Genomic DNA, 23,995 nt, shown 5'->3' with positions numbered 1-23,995 from the left:
TTTTATTTCCATATATATTTATTATATACACACTGCCTATAGGTTCTGTTTAAATAATCTCTTAAGAAAAAAAATCAGACTTTTCTGGACAGGTGATTTAAAGCTGAAAACAACCAATTAAAACCACCACTTTTTAAGTGACCTTTGGTCACAAATGTCAAAATGTTTCCACACCCTTTCCACACTCAAACAAGAGACAAATTGTTTTTGATAAACTCTAGTATTTATTAAATTATAAATTTTGTAATCAAAAAGAAAAATGCTGACCAGAAAAACCTCAAACTATAAGACTAGACAGCAAAGCCTATGGGAACGCCATGAAGTGTGTTACAAACATTCTGAAACATAAGTTACTGGCTGTTTTCATTTCCATATCAATAACTTTACTATAAAATAGTTGTTATTCATCTATTTTGAAATCCCAAATTCACATCTATTCTTACATTAAATTATGCTTCCTGCTCATAATATCAAACATCTCACAGGTGCCAAATTTTAGTAATGGTCTTATGCCAATCCATGCAGAAAAATAAGACACAATGCAGGAGTCAGATGAGGACCATTAATGCACAGATAATACAAACACACTGGCCAAAAGAACTACAGAAGTTTTTTAAAAACTATAAAGTAAACAGACCTCAAGAAAACTGGGTTATTACTAAACAGCTCTCAACTATTAACACCCAAGTTCCTTACATTAAATAAATTTCTCAACAGAGACATGTTAGACATTTTGATTATGGGTCTATCCTTCCCATACCCCTTCCCACCCCAACTCCCAAAATGCACTACTAGGGATGAGTATAATGTTATGTGGGCAGAAATTTACAGGTAACCCTTTCAACTTTGAGCATGGAGCTGAAGACATTTTTATTTAAACTTCAGTTACTGTGCACTGTCCATCAGGCCTTCTAGATCTGACACTGACACTCACTGTCCCACCCCCTGCTACTGATCGATCAGTTCCCGATCGATCTGATCGATCGGATACTGTCTGGTTTGCATTAGAAACCAAAAGTCTCTGTTGGGTCAAGGAGTGCTGTGCAACAACTGCAGATGATACATTCTCACTATCACTACTGGCATCTGATTCAGTTTCTTCAATGGAGGTGTCTGGTGCTGGTACCCTGCCTGAAGATGGTGATTCATGATCTTCTTCTCCTTCTCCCCTATGACTCCTTTCAGCTATGCTGTCTCCACTGAGTTGTAAATGAGCAAAAGAGTCTTCCAGAGAAGTGCTTGCATCAGGGGATGGTGTTGCAGGGCTTGTTAACTGACCATCTACTGACGTTAGGGGCCTTACAGAAGACACTAGGGGCTGAACAGAAGCTCCACTCTGTGCTGATACACTGTCCGCTCCGTCAGCAGAGCTCTCTCTTGCTAGGTTTACGGTATTAGCATCACAGTCTAGCCTAAGTCCAGCTACTCCCTTCTTTGGTATATCTATTATATCTCGCTTAATCTTCCTGCGACGTCCATGTTCATTTCTCCTATATTGAACCATGTTTTCAAGATCAGCGACATACAGAAAGCCAGCAATTAACATTTCAGTGTTCTTTTTACCTTTGGAAAAAGCATCTTCCAGCTCTCTACTAGTGCGCTCATCGTACTGCCACCACCCATTTCTTCCTTCATAATACCATGCATATTCACCATTTCCTCTACTTGCTGCCTTGAGTTCTTCTGGTGACAACAAGGTTGGCTTGTCAAGGAAATCCTCGGGAATTTCTTGTCGACAAAGAGCACACCGCTTTCCAAGCCATGAAGCTCCTTTTACACATAGATAGCAGAAAACGTGCTTACAGGGCAGACTGACTGGATGAACACATGTTTGCAGACAAATGGCACATTCAGGGACGGTTAAAGAAGGTGCAGTATTAGAACAGGACTCGTTCGCTTTCCTGTTTGTAGGAAGCATGTTTATTGAATGATCAATTTCACCACAACCAGCCATCCTAAGAAAAAATACATATAATATTAAAGTCATGTTTTAATTCTTGCAATATCTTAATTCAACAATTATGAAAATACTAACCACCTATTCTGTGCATTATATGCAAGCCACATACTAGACAATGGGGATATGAAGATGAAAGTAGAAGAAAAACTCTCCAACTGATGAAAACATTTTGTAAGCATTTACTTGTACATACCTTGGGAATGTATAAAAATTCCATCAGTGCACTTACAGATCAGCCCTGGAGAAACACACTGAAGAACTATATAATGAAAAGCTGCATCCAGTGGAGGGAAAAAGGATCATGGCAGCTATTATACAGTGAAAAGAATGCTAGACAAGAAATCTAAAAATCTGAGTTTTAGAGTTCTTTATTAACTATGTGCTCTTAGGCATGCAGTTAAACCCTTAGTCTAAATTTCCTTACCTGCAAATCAGAGTTTACAAAGCTCAGGTAAAAATGGGACAAAAAAAGTGCTTTGTAATCACTAAAGCTTCATAAAGGTAACAATCACATAAGACCAAGGGAGAAAATAACATGAATATTGAAGATGCCCTGAAGAGGAGGAAGAAAAAAGATTTGTCAAATTGGATGTATCTAGCTTAAACACTGACATAAAATTTCTAATTTCTGCCTTACTGATTCAGATAAACATTTACCAAGCACCTACCATGGTCTAGATACTAAGTACTCATGGGTCTAATGATTGATAAGACACACAACTACTCTGTTAAATAAGGAAACATACATGCAGATAATTACAATATGGCCTGATTCCTGCATAATCAAAATGTGTTAACATACTTACAAAAATAACAATGAGAGAGAGAGATGAGAAGATGGACAGAGGTTAGAAAGTTTAGTGTTCATTCAGAGGGGCCTGGGCAGTGCAGCAGATTCCAGGCAGAGGCATGTGCAAGACACTGAGTCAAACAGTCATACAAGCAATGGAAGAGCAGGAGATGAAGGTGTAAAGATAATCAAAAGCCAAGTCATGAAAGCCTTATTGTGCCCTGCTAAGGAAACATTTAATTTTTTTTTCCCCATAGTTAAAAAAAAAAAAAAAATTTAAAAGGGGAGAAAATAATAGAGGGAGTAAACCACTGATAAGTAAAAAAGACTGAGAAATGAAGATGAAGATGTCAGAGATTAAAGCTTAAAATGAATGACAATCTTTGTGCCAGCTAATTCTGCCATTCTAAATGGGTCCAGTAGTTACAAAAGATATAGTCACTAAGAATGCTTACACTCATCAAAAATTGAAAAACAATAATCCTAGGCTATCATCACAGCACATCCAATCTTAAAACAATCCTTTTTTTTTTTTGTCTTTTTACTGCCTTTTCTGTGTTCTTGGTTCCTCAATAGACAAGGCTCAAAAAGATGGCAATTTTCTAGTAAAGGAAGCAACACATTAAGTTTTTAAAAAGATGGCACATATTTAGTAAAGGAAGCAACACAGTCTCAGTGGAAGAACCGATCACTAAAATGCTTAATTTCCAAATTATTTTCAACTTTTTTTTTTTTTTTGAGACGGAGTCTCGCTCTGTCACCTAAGCTGGAGTGCTGTGGCCGGATCTCAGCTCACTGCAAGCTCCGCCTCCCGGGTTCACGCCATTCTCCTGCCTCAGCCTCCCGAGTAGCTGGGACTACAGGCGCCGCCACCTGGCCTGGCTAGTTTTTTGTAGTTTTTAGTAGAGACGGGGTTTCACCATGTTAGCCAGGATGGTCTTGATCTCCTGACCTCGTGATCCGCCCGTCTCGGCCTCCCAAAGTGCTGGGATTACAGGCTTGAGCCACCGCGCCCGGCCTATTTTCAACTTTTAATAACATTTCCAATCAATTCCTTTACCAAAAATTCTAGGTTATAGACATCAAGAAAGTACAACTTTTTCCTAACCTATGGAAAGTTCTAAGTCAGGGGTGTCTAATCTTTTGGTTTCCCTGGGCCACACTGGAAGAAAACGAATTGTCTTGGGCCACACATAAAATGCATTAACACTAATGATAGCTGATAAGCTAAAAAAAAAAAAAAAAAAATCACATAATGTTTTAAGAAAGCTTATGAATTTGTGTTGGGCTGCATTCAAAGCCATCCTGGGCCGCATGTGGCCCACAGGTTGGATAAGCTTGTTCTAAGGAAACCCTAATAGGACGTCTTAGTATGTTAAGCACTATAAAAGCTTTCACATATTTTGAGATAAACACTTGCCTTCAAAGATCTTGTAACTTGAAACAACAATAAGTTACAAACTAAGGCATATGTTTTTTAAATAGCCAATTAACATTCCCTGCCTATTTCCTCCCCTAAAAGAATTGGCTGTGCACACATTTTGTTAGGTTTTCAGAAACTTTCATCCCTTTCAATTTAGGTCAAAAAAGTAAGTTTCCATAAAATTCCTGAAATTCTTTTTGTTCCAAGTTCCATATTTATTTAAAGCTCCAATTAAGAAAAAGAACAAGAAAGCAATCCATTTACAAGTAATAATGTAATAGAGTGTACTCATAATTCTATTCATAAGACTAAATAGAAAAATGGGCTGATGATCATCATTACTTTGGAAAAACAACAGCAACATCTTTATATAAGAAGTCTACATCTTAAACCATCTAAGTACTTTATGAACAAAGGACAGGCTCATAAATTTAAAACATAAATAAAAATAAAGTCTGGTAAAATGTAAACAAGATACCCAACATGTCACATGGACCAATGCCATGCTTTTAAATGCGTAATTCCAAACCTATTGTATTTGCTTTAAGTAAAACTGGTCCAAGAAGTCAGTTTTCCATCACATACAGCTCGTTTATCTACAGAAAGAAAAGTTTTCAACCTAAAAACATTATCCTCCACCCTACTTAATATGATCAATATTTTGCATGACTCTTACTCTTGCATGTATGAATAAACCAAAACACGTAATTTCAAAACTAAGTAATTACAATCATCCCAGGAGAAGGCATGAATTGTAACAACAAAACAATTGGAAAGGCAAAACAATTTGGTTTGTGCAGGTATTTTGGTTCCGTCATTAGAATGAAGTAAAGTTGGACAAAGTTAATCTGAAAACAATGGACACCAGACAGCTAAATGGTCATTATTTCACCTGAAGCACTCTTAACTATCAATTTGCCATAGCAATTTATAAATTCTGATTCTGTTTAGCCCATCAAGTATTCTGTTAGTCTATCACCAACAAATGGGCAGAAAAACTTAGTAATATTTCTTCTTTAATTCTGAATGAGGCACATGCAATAAGCAAGATACACATAAAACGTGTAACAAGATAGACACAAAGTAACCCCAAACTGCTAGTCTACCTGTAAGACATACTTCAAGGCTTTTTAAAAAACCATTTTAATCTACCCTGCACAGTCTCTATTTTGCATACTTTCAATGATCTTAAAAGAGGTGGGAGACTAAATGTATGCAGATGATCATACCAATATGTAAATAAGAAATGCTTTTCCCCTCCCTTTGTGTAAAGCAAGTATTAATGCTAATCAAAAGAGGTATTCCCTATCTCATGTCTCATAAAAATTCTAATTTTGAATCATTTTGAAAAAGGGAATTTATTTTCCAGTTTACTAAACTAAGAATTTAATACACAGAAATTTAGAGTGAAGTTAGTCCAATTCTATTAATAAGTATAATACATCACTTATTTTCAAAGACGTTTTTACTGAATTCTTCATGTGATATTCCAACTTTTAAGTATAAATCCCCTTCTTCCAATAGATAAACCATGTGAAATATTTCTGCAAGACTAATAAGAGTTTATTAACACTAAGTCGTCTTCTCAAGAAGACAAAATATAGAGGGGTATGGGCAGAGTTAGTGGAAATCTCCAAGAACTCAGATTTCCTTAAAAATTCTTGGATAATTAGTCAAATGAAAGGCAAAATTATTATAAGCAAAAAAGGTCTTTAGAATATGTAGTATTCAAGACATTTTTAGCCAGCAATAAAAACTCCAAATATTAAAAATCAGATTTTTAAAGTCTGAATTCAGAATCCAATTACAGACACAAAAAAGGGAACAATCCTACACATAATTTCAAGGGGCTCAAGGATTTCTATGAAGCTGGTCCACATATGAACCACTAATAAGACAAGAGGAGTTCACTGAAAGGTTTTACGTCAGGTAATAACAGCCAGTTTAGTAGCTTCCAGACCATTTGAACAGCAGGTTGGAGGAAAGTATGGTAATGCAGGAGGAGGTAGGTGAAAGGGAAACTAGAATATCCAGGTAGTAATGCAAGTATAAGATAATTAGAGGCAGGGTGCTGATGTAAGGTTCCAATAATATAAGAACGCTAAGGAAAAAGAAATGAAAGCATTTGGTTACTGATGGGTGGTGACACATTCACCAAAATTCAGAATTTGAGGAGAGTTCTGTCTCAGACATAATGACTTTATTAAGGTCTCCAGGTGGAGATAGGTAGATGACAGCTGAATTTACTCGTTTGGTACTCCAAGAATAAATCTAAGCTGAAAAAAGTCTGGTGACTCACCAACACATACATGGTCCTTGGAGCCATGAAAATGAGTAAATGCCCAAATTAAACCTGTAGAGAGAGCAGTCAAAAGGGCCAGCCACAGAATCTTGAATTACTCCAATATTTGTCTGGTAAAACAGCCAGGAAGGGGTGTAAGGAATGGTCAGAGAAGAACAGGGAATAAAGATAGACCACCACCACAAAAGCCAACAAGGGAGACATTGGCAAAAACTAAGCAAGTTACTCTAAGTGACAAAAATTTCACCATACAATTCACTTTTGTGTGGTGCAAAAGTTGTGAATCCCACACACTTAGTAGCTATTTTGATTTCCTAAATACCATCGATCCCAGTAACCTTTTACTCGGCCGAGACATCTTTCTTTCCCTATTCCCCAGAGACTATTGTAAAACTTCTCCCTCCTAGTTTATCAATATACTAACACCTCTATCACTGAGAAATTAGGTAAGTCAAAAATAAATCCTGAAAATCTATCTTTACCTTTACTCTGTCTTATCATTATTCCTCCTGGCTCAATATGGGGTACTGCTACTTCTTTACAAAGCTAACCCCTCAACATCTAGTTAGTACTGTCACCTAACTCCTCCAAGACTGATCAATATACTCTGTCCCTAAGTATCAAAATCAATTAACATTGATTTTATGTTAAATAAATGTAAAATCTGGTAATATAGTAAGTATTAAATAAATGTTCATTCCCGGCACTTATTTTGAATTCTCTTTCTCCTACCCTGCCTTCCCACATGTTACTGTTACCTGACTCCTCTAAAATGTGTTGATGATTAGGCAGTTGTTTCCCTCCTCATTCGCTTGGCTTGAAAAATGTTTCCTAATTTTCTTTGACAGTTAAAATTCTACTCATTCTTTAAAGGCAAAGTGAAACTTACTCTGTTCACTCTGAACCGTTCAGATGAAATTAATATCTCCTTCTGTTCAGTTTCAATAGCATCTTATTGTTACCTTAATATGGCATCTATTCCACTGTTTGTTAATTACGTACATGTCTCATTTACTAGATCATAGTAAGTTCCTTGATGACCAGCACCTAGACTATCTGACCTATTAAGATATTTAAAAATGTATACAGATAGAAAAATGGACAGGATTAAATAAAAGATGTATTTTTAAAGACAAATGTTTATTAGTATCATTTTTCAATTATCAAATTTTCAATACTGAATAAAAATATGGTCGTACTTTTAAGTAAAAAATTAATTATTGTTAATACATATCATTACATGTAACCAGTATCATACTGGAAGAGTAGATAGCAAGTTTTATGTCAAACTGGGAAAATGTGAAATAGGATCTACCAAGGTCACTCTTGGTCTAATAAGAAAAATGCTATAATTAGAAGTCAATAAAATATTCACTACATTTTTCATGAGTGACATCAAGTTGCACATGGTTTATATTACTTTAGAAAACAAATATATTCATAGTGGAAAAATGTTTCATCAATAACAGGGTGAAGTTAAATATGGACAAATCCAAGGTAGTATGTAACACTTTAAAGCATTTCATGCAAAGATAAATGATAAAAGCACAGCTAGTAAAACTGGGGATCAGAGTGAAGTGGTATGAATAAAAAGTAATGAGATACTACATTAAAAAAAATCAATTATGTAGAAATTCCTTTAATTTAGAAACAAGTTTTTAGTAACTAGAGTTTTTACAACCCAGTAGTCTGTCTTATTTATAAAAGCTAGTACTACTTGCCTAGCTTCGTTATTTAAGAAAATTATTATGTAAAAAGAAGGTAGAACCCAGAGAACCTGGAGATCTCTTCAGTATTTTAGCCTTCTATGAGCAAACTCCTGTGTCTTCAGTTTTTCTTACAGAGATTTTTCCCTCTGAGGAGACTTGGAAATCTACATTAACGATAATTTAATGTAAATAAATTGTTAATAAAGCACCTATAAGTCAACAGAAAATGCTCATTTTATATAATTAAAACTAAATACGACAGATACTCAATTTACTGTGCTTTAAACCAATCCACTTAATTTACTGCAGCACTGAAAAAAAACATGATGCTACACTTACATTTCTATTACAGATCCCACAGATGCCTGCCATAAAAATAAAGCATTTTCTTCATCAGCAGTCAGCCAGCTTGCAGTATTTTCTCTTCCACTGCTGGTTCATTCTTTATGCTGCAAAAGAAAGAAGAGTAATTAAAATTAAGAGAATCAATTAATTATTTATAATCCTTTCACAAAATTCAGTGGAAAACTTTATCTTAAAAGTGGAAAAAATTAAAGACGAGATGCATGCTTTTACCACTGCTATTCAACACGACTGTAAGTTCTAGCAGAGCAAATTAGGGAAAAGAGATAAAGGTATACAGACGGATAAGGAGGAAGTAAAAGTATATTTATTCTCTCTATATAGAAGATCGCATAGAATCCCCAAGAAAGCTAATAAACAAATTCAGCAAAGTTGCAGGTTACAAGTTTGACACACAAAAAAATCAGTTGCATTTTGATACACCAGCAGACAACAATCCACAAAAGAAATCAAGAAAGCAATTCATTCATAATAGCATCTAAGGGAATAAAGTAGCCAGGAATCAACTTAACCCAGGAGGTGAAAGACTTGTACACAGAAAACTATAAAGCATTACTGAAAGAAATTAAAGAAGAGCTAAGTAAATAGACAAGTGATGTATGGATTAGAAGACTTAACATACTAAAATGACAATACTACCCGAAGTGATTTACAGACTCAACACAATTCCTATGACAATTCCACCGACCTTTTTTTTCAGAAATGGAAAAGCAATCCTCAAATTCATATGGAATTGCAAAGGACCTTAAGTAACCCAAACAATCTTGAAAAATCCAATGTCAAAACTTACTACAAAGCTAAGGCAACAAGACAGTTTGGTGCTGGCATAAGATAGATATAAATACACCAATGACATAGAATTGAGAGTCCAGAAATAATCTTATACATCAATAGTCAACTGATTTTTCCAAAAGGGTATCAAGTCTACTCAATGGGGGAAAGAGGAACCTCTAACTAATGTTGGGACAACTGGATTTCCACATGCAAAATAATTAAGCTGGACCTCTACCTTACACTATATATAAAAGTTAACTCAAAATGAACCAATAACCTAAATATGAGAAATAAAGCCATAAAACTCAGGGGCAAATCTTCATGGCCTTAGATTTGCAATGGATTCCTAGTTATGACATCAAAAGCGTGAGAAACATAGGAAATAAATTGGGCTTTATGTAAGTTTAAAATTTTTGTGCATCAAAAGACACTGTTAAGAAAATAAAAAAACTGCAGAATGGGAGAATATTTTGGAAAATCATGTATCTGATAAAGATTTAGTATCCAGAACATGTAAAGAACTACAGCTCAACAACAAAGACAAACCAATTAAAAAGTGAGCAAAAAATAAGCAAAGAACTTAAAGAAGATATACAAACGGGCAATAAACACACAAAAAGATCCTTAACATTATTAGCAATTAGGGAAATGTAAATCAAAATCACAATGATACATCTATAAAGATGCTACAACTTTTTTAAGGGGAAAATAATAGTGTTGTTAAGCATGTAGAAAAACAGGACTTCTGAACACTGCTGGTAGGAAGGTAAAAGGGTGTAGCTGCTGTGAATAACAATTTGTTGCTTACTCAAAAAGCTAAACGTAATTACCAATATAACCCAGCAATTCCACTCCCAGGGATATAGCAATAAAATTGAAAACAGGTTCTCAGATACTTGTATGCCAATGTTCACTGCAGAAATATTAGGCAAAAGGTGGACACAATTCAAGTATCTGTCAACAGATGAACAGATAAACAAAATGTGGTCAATAAATACAACAGTACATTATTCAGTAATAAAAAGAAATATGTGCAACATAGATGAACCTTGGAAACATACTAATAAGCCAGATACAGAAAAGTATTGCATGATTCTACTTATATGAAATATCAAGAATAGGCAAATTCATAGAAGCAGAAGGTATCAGAGGTTACCAGAGACTGAGGGAAGGAAAGTGAGGAGTTATTTGCCTAATGCGTACAGAGTTTCTGTTTGTAATGCTAAAAAAAAAAAAAAAGTTGTGGAAAATCTGTAATGGTGATGGTTGCATAACATTGTAAATGAAATTAACTATATGGAATTGTACTCTTAAAAAATTGTACCATCTCAGTAATTAACCTTCTTTCTTCTCATTTAGTATTTCCTTCTTCACTTCACCATGTCCACTACAGGACACACATCACATTACACAGAATAATCAAGGACACATGATAACGAAAGAAATGATAGATCTCACAGTAAACACAAAATTAGAAGAGCCTTGAATCTTCTTTTAGTTCCATGTGGCTCTCATACTATGGGCATCTATCTCCATAAGGTATCTCAAAATTCTAGTGTTTAAAGAAACATGTTCTTAATGCCATATGTAACCTCTAAATACAAACTAACTTATCCTACCAAATGTTTAACAGAACAAACAATTTGTTTTAAAATCAGAGAACTTTCAAAAGTAACTGACTGTGATGGTTAACACTGAGTGTTAACTTGATTGGATTGACGGATACAAAGTATTGATCCTGGCTGTGTCTGTGAGGGTGTTGCCAAAAGAGATTAACATTTGAGTCAGTGGGCTGGGAAAGGCAGACTCACCCTTAATCTGGTGGGCACAATCTAATCAGCTGCCAGTGAATATAAAGCAGGCAGAAAAACGTGAAAAAGAGAGATGGGCCTAGCCTCCCAGCCTACATCTTTCTCCCATACGGGATGCTTCCTGCTTCGAACCTCGGACTCCAAGTTCTTCAGTTTTGGGACTCGGACTGGCTCTCCTTGCTCCCTGCAGACAGCCTGTTGTGGGACTTTGTGATCGTGTAAGTTATCACTTAATAAACTCATATATCTATATTCTATTAGTTCTGTCCCTCTAGAGAACCCTGCCTAATATACTGACTAAACAAGGTTTCTAAGGAAAATGGCTTTTTGTTTTACTCTGACGTTAGATGATATGGACTCCACTGTTTTGACTTTCCTCTCAACCCTTTCACCACCTTCAAGAGGCCTACAACATCAATGGCATCAAAGAAGGCTATGTTCATTTCCTTGCTGCAGCCTACTCCAAACAGAAACTGCACATTTTCATACACTCCCTATATATAAGACAGGAGGAGACAATTTACTGCTCCAACATCATTACTTATTCTTTCAAGTCTCTATCACACTGACTTTAACATACCCTATAATCCCCTAAAACTGCTCTCTCACCACCTGTAAGGGATTAATGTCATCTTTTCACTACTGATGATTCTCTTCATCCTAACTGCTGACATAACTATGAGCCTATTTAAATAGCCTTGAAAATGAACCATCCAACACCTATTGCACAGGTTCTGAAACTTGTCCCAACTTCTATTAATCAGAATCACTGAAAATGCTTGTTAGAAATACAGATTCTCAGCCCCTTTCCTTAGAAATTCTAGGCCAGTAGACATAGGTTTAAACCTAGGAATCTCACCCCAGGTGGTACTCATGCATTAGTCCTTCAAATGCAGTCTGAGATACACTGTCCTCAATTTTCAGTTCCTTAAATCCTAAATTCGAAGAAATTAATCTCCTCTCCGGCAACCAAATGTTATGATCACATTTGAAAGTAGTTGTCACCTAAACTGCTGCCTCTCTGAAATCTTAATCCGACTCTCAGATCACAAGCTCTCTGGTTCTTCCAGCCTACTCATTTCCACACCTGCTCTTCAATTTCATGGGGACCTACAATCTCTTGACCATCTCATTTCCTTTCCTGCCCGTTCTGGAACCCAATCTTTTTTACTTCTTTCTTAACAGAACCCCTGGCTCCCTCCTATCTTTATCTCTCATATACACACATTTTACAAACCCCCATTTCTGCATAATTCTTACAATATGACATCTCAGGTTTCATGCCTTAACTACTTTTGTTTTCATGGAGAAAAAGACAAAGTCCTTTCTCTCACCACACAGCCTCCTGCTCCCCCACCCCAACCAACCACAACATAAATTCTGTCAACTTTTATTCCTAATCCCTTTGGAATCCATCCTGTACTCTCTACCCATTGCTGGTGCCCTAGTTTAAACCTACATCATCTCTCACCTGAACTATTGTACAGCCTGATTATCTTGTGTCACTATCACCCTCAAATTCATTTACTAAGCCTTTGAGTGAGATTCTCTCTCTCACACACACACATACATACACACACTCACTCACTCTACAGTCTGTTTGCCAGGCTGGAATGCTCTGGCATGATCATAGCTCACTACAACCTCAAACTGCTTGGCTCAAGTGATCCTCCCATCTCAGTCTCCCAAGCAGCTAGGACTGAATGATATACTTAAAAGGCAAAATGAACCAGGTTTCTTCCATACATGAAGCACAATACTGGCTCCTCAGCCTACACAATAAAGACAAAGCTCCTTAGGACAACATTAAAAGGTTTTAAAGATCTAAACCGTAAATAACTAGTCTCTAGTCTTTTTTATCTTCAACAACCACCCATAGATTAATAATCTAGTTGTATCAAATTACTCATAGTCCTGCAAACCTCCCTTTGTAGCTCTGTATTTCTTCCTGCCTGGTACAATCTATTCCCTTTTACAGCTTATGAATGCCTATTTGTTCTTTAATATATTACACAGAAATGGTTACCCCTACCATTTTCTCTACCTCCAGAAAGTTAATTGTTCTCTCTATATATTTTGTATGTTTTTTTATTACTGAATTTATCACATGCACTAATTTCATTCATTTGTGAAGTCTGACTCTTCTGTGAAATGATGAACCCCCTGAAGATAGGGACCTTTTTGTATCTCTAAGTAGCTAGTAAAGTGTCAGTCAATTTTTGTTGAACTGATATTTTTTGGATGAATAAAAAATCAACTCCTAAAAGTAACTATTGTGAGGAACAGAATATCAAAGGATTAGATTTATTCAAATAACACAACACTTGAGTTCTAATTGTGAACAAGGCACCCAGCTGGAATCTGTAAGATACATAAAAATATCTAAGTTTTAATCCTTTCTTTATATAACTTAAAATCTAAAGGAGTTTCTACATTTACAAATATAAAATTCAACTCATCTTTGTATCTTCTGGCAAGCAAATCATTTACCCAGCTATTGTTCATTGGCAATGAATTCTCCAAAATGGAGATAAAAATCTAAGCATAAACCAAGATGGGTTTCTGAATAGCCAAAACAGCTTCACAAAGCTCTTTCCCCAATAAAGGTTATGACTCTTCACTAGGATGACCACATAGGTTAGCTCAGCATCTGTCCAGTTTGCCCTTGGTCTCCTAACAAAAGTGTTCCAGTTCAGAAAAATTATACAGACATTCTACCCTTTAACCATTACAAAGCTTTTCGGACCATCACTCAAAAGTCAATTTGCTCTTACTTTACCCACAATTCTTTTGTTTTGTTTTGTTTTAAGAGACAGGGTCTGTTAACCAGGCAGGAGTCCCGTGATGTTCCTACCGCAGCCTCCCAAAGTGCTGGGATTACAGGTGAGGGCCACCATGCCCAGCCTTTACCCACAATTCGAACATGAAGTTTTTTGCTCAAGAAAGTCCTGCTGGGTGTTGCTGTTGGTCATTAGCACTGTCTATCCTTCACTATCTTACAAGTCTTTTAAGATGTACCAATCCATCATTCTCAGAACCTAATTGATTGAATGTTAAAACCTCTAGTGTGGGAGATTCAATTAAAACATGTCTTCTAAAAATTTTGTTTAATCATTATTTGTACTTTAATAATTCAGATGTGTAGAAGGTACCATTTTATTCCTATGAAATACACAAAAAATATGTCCTTGTTTCTAATTCTCCTTATCTCTTGAATTCATTTACACATTATCTCTAACCAATCTAATTTATTCCTCTCTATTCACTTAGTTTACTTAGGTCTTACCCATAAATATCTTATCTCCGAAACAAAAGTTGATTCTTAAAGGAATCTAAGTTAACTGAAACAAAGCAGCTTCAAAACAAGTACAAGAAAATCCTCTAAAGACCCCATATTTGAACACCTAAAAAAGCTGTGATCTTTTCTATAAAACTATTTCACATCGTTGAAATAAAGCTATAGCCACAAATACTAAAGTAAAAGCTTTGCTACATATCCACTAGAACAAAGGAACCAAAAAAAAAAATCTGATTAATTCAAGGAGATGCAGTTCTCTCATTCTGCTTCCCTTATTTAAAGACTAATGATTAAATTCAGGTAACTTATCAATAGCAAAATTATTTGAAAAAGCCCCTTACAGAGAACACACATACACAAACCCAGGAGCAGAGAACTATTTACTTAATCGTACTGAAATAACAGCAAAGTATCTATGAATAATGACTTTCCATCAACATGAACTTTCTCCTTCAATAGAACATCCTTGCCCCTCATCACACTCCTCTAGTCTAGTTACATTTAGGAGTAAACAAAAGAATGTATCAGTGACCCTAACTCACATTCCAGTTTCATTATATTAATGCCATTTTCAAAAAAAACACAGCCAAAGACATATTTATTTAGCCGATTTCTTCAATTTTTTTTTTCTAATTCTTGCCTGAAGTAATTTCTAGGATTCTCTTAGAAATGGCTTTCTCTATATTGATGATTTCATTTCTTCCTTCAAAGATCTTTGACGATAACCTCATACAGTTTACCTTTCAACAACACAGGTTGGAAATGAACAAAATGACTTATATACGTACAGTTTTTTCAATAAATATATTGGAAATTTTTTTGGAGATTTGTGACAATTTGAAAAAACTTTCAGATGAATCATGTAGTCTTGAAATATCAAAAAAAGGAAAAGAAAAAATCAGGTATATTATGAATGCATAAAACATACAGTCTATTTTATCATTTAGTACTATAAAATGTAGAGAAATTATAAGTTAAAGTGTATCAAAACTTAGCAAATACAGACACATATGGTGCCATTTGAGGTGGTACAAGAAATTTAAACAAATGTAAAGATGCAGTATGAATCATAGCCATATAAAATTATAGTACATATTGTAATAATTTCCTATTGCTATTATGAATTTCCACTTAATATGCTGTGTGACACTAATCATCTCTGCGTGTATTGGAGTAAAACGTAATTTCTTGTTCCTGTGCATTTTTCATCAATAGTGCAATACCATAAACCTTGAATAACACCATGGGGCCCATGTGAAGTGCCACTAGTGATGCTAGAAGTGCTCCCAAGAAGCCAAGAAAAGTCATGACATTACAAGAAGTTAAATTACTTGGTATGTGCCCTAGATGGGTCTGCAGCTGCAGTTACCCATCATTTCAGACAGACACCTTGTAAACAGGTAACATTAACACAGTCTCGGTAAATGCAGTACTCTAAATGTATTTTTTCTTCTATTTTAAGAATATAGTATATAATGCATATAACATACATAACGTGTTAACTGACTTTACAGTAGGCTATTAGTAGTCAAATTTTGGGGAAGTCAAAACTTATACTCAGATTTTCGATTGTGCAAGGAGTTGGCACCCTTAAACCTGCGTTGCTCGAGGGTCAATTGTACTGCCCTCTGATTGTCTTTGAGCATTCTTTTATTTCACCTCTAATTATGCATTATCTTTCAAAAATACATTTGTGTAAAACAACATAAGTAGGTCTTCCTGGCTAAGATTTAGCAATATTACCCAACCAACAAAAGTGACTCCAGCTAAAAGCAGACCAAAAACTTAACAGATGTAAACAGGAATCCTACAGTAACGCTAAGAGTCCACAGTTCAAATAATTTTAGTCAATCTTGCATGCTTTGGTGACTTTTTCAATTTCTATATCCTCATGAATAATTTTTTCAAAGTGCAGACTAACTGGATAATCGCCGGGGAAAGAAAATGAATTAAAACGAATATAATGCTCTAGATCCTAGCTATACAAACTGGGATTCCCAACTAGCACTATCAGCCCTACCTGGGAGCTGTTCACAAACGAAAATCCTAAGTGCCACCCTAGACCTACAGAACCAGATCTCCAAGTGATTCGCATATTACAGTTAGTGAAACACTACCAAATCCATGTCACTGAATCCTCAAAACAACTGTGAAATATGACTGTACCTATTTTACAAATGAGGAAGCCTAAGCTCAGGAAGTTAAATGACTTACCCAAAGTCACAAAGCCATCAATATTGGGAGACGCGATTCAAACTCAAATATACCTTTAAAAAAGTCTTTCTACAACGTACTGTCTCTCACAGAAAAGGTCAGGTATTATCTAACAGAAGTATGATGCAAGCCACATATGCAGTTTCGAATTTTCTATTAGCCACATTAATAATAATAAAAAGAGGCTGAGCATGCTATCTCACATCTGTAATCCCAGCACTTTGGGGGTAGTGAGGCAGGGAGATGGTTTGAGCCTAGGAGTTACAGACCAGCCTGGGCAAGATGGTGAGACCCTCATTTCTACAAAAATAATAATAGAAAGAAACAGGTAAAATTAATTTCAATAATATATTTTATTTAATCCAACGTTTCTACATTACCACTTCAATATGTTTCAATATAAATTGTTAATGTAATATTTTATGTTCTTCGGTAAGCGTATGCATAGTCTTTGAAATCCAGTGTGTATTTTACACTTACAGCACAACTTAATTCAGACTGGATACATGTCAAGTGCTCAATAGCTCCATGTGGCTAGTGGCTACTTTACTGGGCAATGCTGGTCTAGAATGTCTTGCATATTAATCTCGTTACAAAACTGACAAGTCATTACAGAAATCATTTAATACAAACAATGAATTCAATGTTAATTTACCTAGACTTTTGCCAAAGACACATAAAAAAGAAAACTGAATATTCTGTTATAATCAAAGTGAACAGGTTTAGGTAGCCCCAATTCTGCCAAACTGACTCATCACCTACTAAGTCTGAGAATTTATATGGTTGACCCTTGAACAATGTGAGGAGTTAAGAGTGTCTACCCCTGCACAGTCAAAATTCCAGGAAAACTTTTGACTTTCCAAAAACTTAACTGCTAATAGCCTACTATTGGCTGGAAGCTTTACTGATAATATAAACAGTGGATCAATATATATTTTCTATGTTGTATTATATATTGTTTTCTTGCAATAAACTAAAAAAACAAAAATGTTATTAAAAAAATTATAAGGAGGCCGGGTGCGGTGGCTCACGACTGTAATCTCAGCACTTCGGGAGGCCGAGGTGGGCAGATCATGAGGTCAAGAGATAAGACCACCCTGGCCAACATGGTGAAACCCCCTCTCTACTAAAAATACAAAAATTAGCTGGGTGTGGTAGCGCACACCTATAGTCCCAGTTACTTGGGAGGCGAGGCAGGAGAATCTCTTGAATCTGGGAGGCGGAGGTTGCAGTGAGTCGAGATCGCACCACTGCACTCCAGCCTAGTGACAGAGTGAGACTCCGTCTCAAAAAAAAAAAAAAAACCATAAGGAAGAAAGATATATTTACGTTCATTATGTAGAAATGGATCATCATAAAGGTCTTCATCCTTTTCGGGATAAGGAGAAAGAGGAGGCATTGGTTTTGCTCTCTCAGGGATGGCAGGGGAAATTCTCGTATAAGTGGAACTGCACAGTTCAAAGCCTTGTTCAATGGTCAACTATAATTTCAACTGGGCACAAAATAGGGCATACATGTAATACTTAGAACAGTCATGTGAAGAAGCCCTCAGAAAACACCCACATTATTTGAAACCAAAGATTTTTTTAAAGTTGGAGGAGAAGGGATGCTTTTATTTTAACCAATAGGGGGATGTAAAACACAACAGCATAATTTTAACTACAGGCCAGAATTAATTTGCCAAACATAAATAACTCAAACATACATAATTCCTACTGGAATGAATGACTTGTAAATTTTACACCAAACTTAATATGATGATCTACTAAGAAGGTAACATAAAAAAAAGAAAAAGTCTAAAACCAAATTAGATACTTTGCCCCTAACAATTCTGGAGGAAAAAAAAGTGACAGGTAAGGCCGGGTGCGGTGGCTCAAGCCTGTAATCCCAGCACTTTGGGAGGCCGAGACGGGCGGATCACGAGGTCAGGAGTTCGAGACCATCCTGGCTAACACGGTGAAACCCCATCTCTACTAAAAAATACAAAAAGCTCGCCGGGCGAGGTGGCTGGCGCCTGTAGTCCCAGCTACTCAGGAGGCTGAGGCAGGAGAATGGCGTAAACCCGGGAGGCGGAGCTTGCAGTGAGCTGCGATCCCGCCACTGCACTCCAGCCCTCCAGCCCGGACGACAGAGCGAGACGCCATCTCAAAAAACAAACAAACAAACAAACAAAAGTGACAGGTAAAACTTAAAAATATACAAAGGGGTTTAGGGATTATCAATGAATTTAAATCTTGACCCATTCAAATAAGTGAAAAATAAATACAACTAAAAATGAAGTAATATTGTACCATTTATAATCTGTAACAACTCCAAATATTCATACTCCCACTTTTCAAGTCAGTCACAAGATCAAAGTCAAGTTTTTTCAGGTAATAGATTCAAGCAAGCGATTATCTTTAATCAAAGAAAAAAATGAGCATGTAACATCAATATAAGTACATATAAAAACAAAGACAAATTATCAATTATAAATATTTGAAGACTTACTGTATTTTTCCAATTATTAACAGCTAATGTTAGTAAGATTTTTACCATTTATTCAAAATACAGAAAACAGGAAATGTTCTACATGAAAGCACTCAGTGACAGAAAAAATACTTGAAATGTTCCCACCTTTGGTATACAACTCAAAAAAAAATTATATATACATAAAAGGAGTAGATAAATCAAGTGTGAGTTAGCAGACACATCTTAGTATTTTTTATGAACCAGTCCCAAATTGAGAGATGTAACTAAATGCCTTAATCATCGCCTGCTAAAAATTAGCTGAGAAAAAGAATAGGTCATACTTGGAAACTTCAGACAAAACTCATTTCAACTAAATGGGGTCTGATACTTTATTTTAAAGAATCATTTCCCTTTAAGACGTTACTATGTGGCAATCTACTTACTGCCTTCACAATCTTTATACTAGCGCATTAAACCCTTTAATTTTTCTCAAAACAACAAAAAAGTGGGCTTTGCATTTTATTTCAAAACATGAGATGTAAAAGTGAACAAATATTGTCTTTTAATCATAGCACACACAGATGTTTCTTAGCCAGCAACTATTTCATAAATAAGAAGGCTCTTTGGCAAATTATCTGTGTGACCTTGGTCAAGTCAAAAGACCCCCAAGTCTTTTGTTATCTCATCCTACTGTATAATTATGTAATTCTAAGTTCTAAATGCTTTAATTAGCAGTCAGTTAACAACATTTTGGATTTGAATTAACCCAAAAGGTAATACGCCACAAAAACTAAAGACAGTCCATAAGTAAGCACAGGTGGTTGTAGCCAAGTGTTACATAAATTGGTTTCTATATCCACAAAGATGTTGTTCCACAAATTCAGATTCCTCAGGCACAAGGCAACCAGACAAGAGAATGGAAAAGGCTCAGTACCTTCTATTACTAACACGGGAGAAAAATACGCATTCGAATTCCCAACTGTCAGTGCTGTTAGATGTTTCCTGGTAGTGTATGGTTAACATATAAAATAATATTCTTTAAACAGATCGATATTGTGAAAACAACATATTTAATATCCTTTTCTTCTTTTAACTCAAAATACCGTTTTGGATCCTTTTTTAAAAAAGTCTGTTCCTTTCCTCTGACAATTTAAGTTGGTGGAGACTGAAACAAAACACTTTGTAAGTTGACATATCCTTTTAAAAAAAGTTAATTTTTTCTTTCTCTTGTCTAAAAGACCAGCTATTTGGAGAAAGTTTTCCTGATGATTATAATTCTACCAAGTTCTGAATAACCAGCGAAGAAAAAAAAATATTTAAATGTATTTCCATTCTGCCCATATGACACACTGGCCCATTTGAGACATAAATTCTAAATGAAAGATTGGACTGAACAACATCCTCCACTTTAAGATATACAAGGCACCAAAACAAACACATCCAAAATCTATTTTTAGAGTGGTGTTTCACTCTTCCGGTTTTCTCTTTAAAACGAGATTTACTTGACCTATTTTCATGTGTTTTTAGGGCACCCAGGCACTCTATACAAACAATATTTGCTAGTCATAAAACAGCAAAGCCAAAATCACAAATCCCGGTATTAGTGTGGGACATTTTCTCCATGTGTCCTTACGTGCCATGTCTTTTAAAAGTCTAAATATAGATTCACTGACTAAAATGTCCTAAGTCTTCCAAATTCTATAATTATATACTGGATTGAATGCCATTATACGTTCACATCCCATTTGAAAAGTACACACACGGGGTGGGGGTGATGCGCCCAGTACCTGAAATGTCAAATCATACAAAGAACAAAGCGTTCCCATCTTTGGGCTTTCTTCTCACCTCAGTTCTACACTGTTTCAGTATTACAAAAATATTAAACAAAATGTTCAAAACTTGAGAAATAAGTGCTCACTAAAATGGCACTTGTAGAAAAGAAATTAAAACGTATACCAAAATGATTAACGTTAAAAAATTCTAGTTGCCAGGATGTGTGAGTAAACTTACAGTTTTGTAGGTTTTACCTGTGGAGAGGACGGTTCCTTCTCCACACTCTTAAAAACAATTTTACATTCTTTAGAAGCCTTCGCAAAATAAATAGCGACAACAATGGAAGACCCACACTCCTCACATGGGATGGAGGGTAGGAAGAGAACTCCCCACCCAACAAACAGAACAAAGCAACAGTCTCAGCTTTCAAGATGCACAGAGGGTTTGGAGGCTCAAGGGATACTGTGAGATCTCTTAATTGTTCCGATGCTTCAACAGCCGTCAAAACAACTAAGAATATGCAGCGCTGGGCTTCACTAGAACAAGGTGCAGGGATTGCTCTCTTCGTATTAGCCAAGACCAAGACACTGAGGAGGAGGAAAAAAAGGAGGAAGAGAGAGAAGAGAAAGCAGCAGCCAAAGACACTCCGGGAAAAGACAGAAATGCAGACTGTACGCCCTGGCTTCGATCTGACCCAAGGCCCAAACTGTTTGACCCACACACGGGAAACAGGGAGCAGGCTACTGCCGAAAAACCATCGCCGCCCCTACACCTCGAGGCCAGAAGGTCCCCGGGTAAAGGCCTGAAACCACGGCCCAGGGGGAGGAGAGGGACCCGCCTGCCACCCGAGGCAGCGACGCGGGCTCAGGCGGAAGAGGCTGCGCAGTAATGGCCGCTGCTCCGCCCCTCGCACCCGGACCGAGACCAGCTCCGGCCGTCACCTAGGGCAGGGGCTGCGGCGCCCTCGGGCAGCGCAGGGGCTGTCACGGTCGTCTTGCCTGCCCCAGCAGCCAAGGCGGGGGTGGCGGAAAGGGCTGAGCTGTCCCATCACGCCTCTGCGCGGACAGCCGGGGCCGCGCCAGCCCAAGGGCGTCCATCTACATACCGGCCCCTGACCCCGCCGCCGCCCCTCTCAGGCCCCGAGCGCAAGGCCGACCCGGAGTACGTTGTGGCTGGAGGTGACACCGCGAGCTATGCCTCCTCTCCCCGAGTGAGGATCCTGGAGTGACCAGCTTTCACCCTGCTCCCCCGAGAGGGCCTGGCTCCGACTCCCACCTCTCCGGCCACAGCTGCGGCCACCTCGCAGTCTTTTCTCTCTGGCCTCGGAGCCCGCAGCGGCCGGGAACGCGCGCGGCCGTCACGTGACCACCCGGCGCGTCACGGAGGCGGGGCCGCGCGGGGCGGAAGCCGTGCCGCGCACCCGCGAGCTGGCTCCGGCACCTCCTTTTTCTGTCCCTGCATCGCGTCGCTGCCTGCAGGCACTCTCTTGCTTGTGGGGTCCGGCGACTTCGCTGCTTGGATTCTTCTGGCTGCTTTAGAGTGTGCTTTGTTTGTATTAGGGCCCAGAGGCGCTGAAAGAATGCAGTTCCAGCAGAGAGAGATTTGGGGTGGAGGAAGTAAAACGTGTGTAGGCCCGGCAGGTGGTGCTGCGCAAAAATCCAGCTTTGCTATCCCGAGGAAGCCCTGGGGCGCCCAGCCGAGTTTCGGCTTGAAGATCCCTTAGCAAAAGTACTGCTTGTTCCACTTCAAGAAAAAAAAAAAAAAGGGAAGGTCGTGGACGGGGACGGAGGGGAGAGAGTACTTTGGGACTTTCCAATTTATTCACCTTTTTAATGGTTGAGCAATTTAATAGGGAAAAAAATGGGTATTTTATTTTGAGCCCTCCCCCTTTTAAAAAAACAGAGTAGTGCCTGAGAAACTGAAGAAAGAAATTAATCTGCGTGAGAATCTAAAATTTAATAGGTTATTTTGGTCACAAGCCTGTGGTTTTAAACATCAGACCTCTAGCAGTAATTCACCAGTTTAGCATGTACGTTTCCTTTTTCAGAACTGATAAAATTTTCCTAATTTGTAGGAAAATGAAGAGAGCGGAAGAGCAGACCTTTTATCTTTAAAAGAGTATGTATTTCAACATTCTGTGACAGTGTCTTCTCGCATTTCGGGATTTCATTAACTGATTCAGGATTGGAAGTTTTCAGTGCCCTTATAGGTATAGAAATGTATATGTTTTCAGTTATTCCCCTGAAATCGGTTTATTTCAGGCTTTTTATTCGCATATATTAATATGTCAACCAATCTCTTGAAGGGTACATCTAGTTCAGTGATGCTTGTGCATGTATGCAATACTGTTTTTCTTATAGGTTCTATACATGTAGAAATATTGAAGTGTATATCCTTTAACTTTAAGCTTAGTTTTCTATCTTTATCTTCTTATTAGCCACTCAGTTTTGTCCCTGTATCCTACACAGCCCAAGAGCAGAGAATAGCTAAAATTTGATATGTACTCGAAGATTCCAGCTTGAAGAGGTAATGCTAGTATTAACTAACGATGTACCGGGTGTTTCTCTAAGTGCTTTATTCATATATACCCATTTGATTCTCCTAATAAACTATGAGGTAGACACTATTATTCTTCCCATTTTACAGAGAGAGACACACAGCTGAGATTTGAATCCAGGCACAGACTGTAAGATGTCAACTAGTTCCACCTCTTCTCACTCATACCCACGGTCTTCGTATTTCAGTAAATGGCTGCATTTTTCCTTGTTCAAACCCATCTTTAATTCATCTCTTTTATGTCTTATATACATTGGCATATAATCTATTGGCTCTTTCTTCAAAGTATATCCAGAATCCAACTACTTACCACCTCCACTACAATCTACATTATCACTTGTTTGGATTATAGTATTACGGTAGACCAAGAACTAGTCTTTTCTTTGACTCTGTTCTCAGTACAGAATCCAAAATTACTTAAAAAGAAGTGAGATCATACCACTCCCTTGCTCAAAGTCTCCTATGATTTCCCAACACAAGTACAAACCAAAGTCCTAACAATGACTTTAAAATCCTCCCCTCATTACCTCTTTGACCCCACAGACTGTTTACCCAGCTTTGTATTCCCAGA

General features: G+C 37.2%; 1 protein-coding gene across 9 annotated transcripts; it reads right to left on the bottom strand.

Moving 5' to 3' along the window:
* On the bottom strand, positions 1–22,731 carry RNF146 (ring finger protein 146). Of its 9 annotated transcripts, none has more exons than XM_011961671.1 (5): positions 21,974–22,326; positions 8,524–8,633; positions 8,253–8,348; positions 2,385–2,513; positions 1–1,955 (listed from the first exon to the last, which is right to left on the bottom strand). In XM_011961671.1, the coding sequence occupies exon 5, from the start codon at positions 1,952–1,954 to the stop codon at positions 875–877; it is 1,080 nt and encodes a 359-aa protein (XP_011817061.1). In that variant the 5' UTR covers position 1,955; positions 2,385–2,513; positions 8,253–8,348; positions 8,524–8,633; positions 21,974–22,326; the 3' UTR covers positions 1–874. The 9 variants fall into 9 exon arrangements, with proteins under 9 accessions (XP_011817061.1, XP_011817062.1, XP_011817063.1 ...); XM_011961672.1 differs by lacking the exon at positions 8,253–8,348 and adding an exon at positions 3,206–3,352; XM_011961673.1 differs by lacking the exon at positions 8,253–8,348 and adding an exon at positions 3,206–3,352 and having other exon boundaries at positions 22,144–22,231.
* Between the last annotated feature and the right edge of the window lie 1,264 nt (positions 22,732–23,995).

This window comes from Colobus angolensis, unplaced genomic scaffold, assembly GCF_000951035.1.
Source record: "Colobus angolensis palliatus isolate OR3802 unplaced genomic scaffold, Cang.pa_1.0 Scaffold562, whole genome shotgun sequence".
NCBI lineage: Eukaryota > Metazoa > Chordata > Mammalia > Primates > Cercopithecidae > Colobus > Colobus angolensis.
The sequence above is the reverse complement of the archived record's forward strand: the minus strand, read 5'-3'. Positions and strand labels throughout refer to the sequence as shown.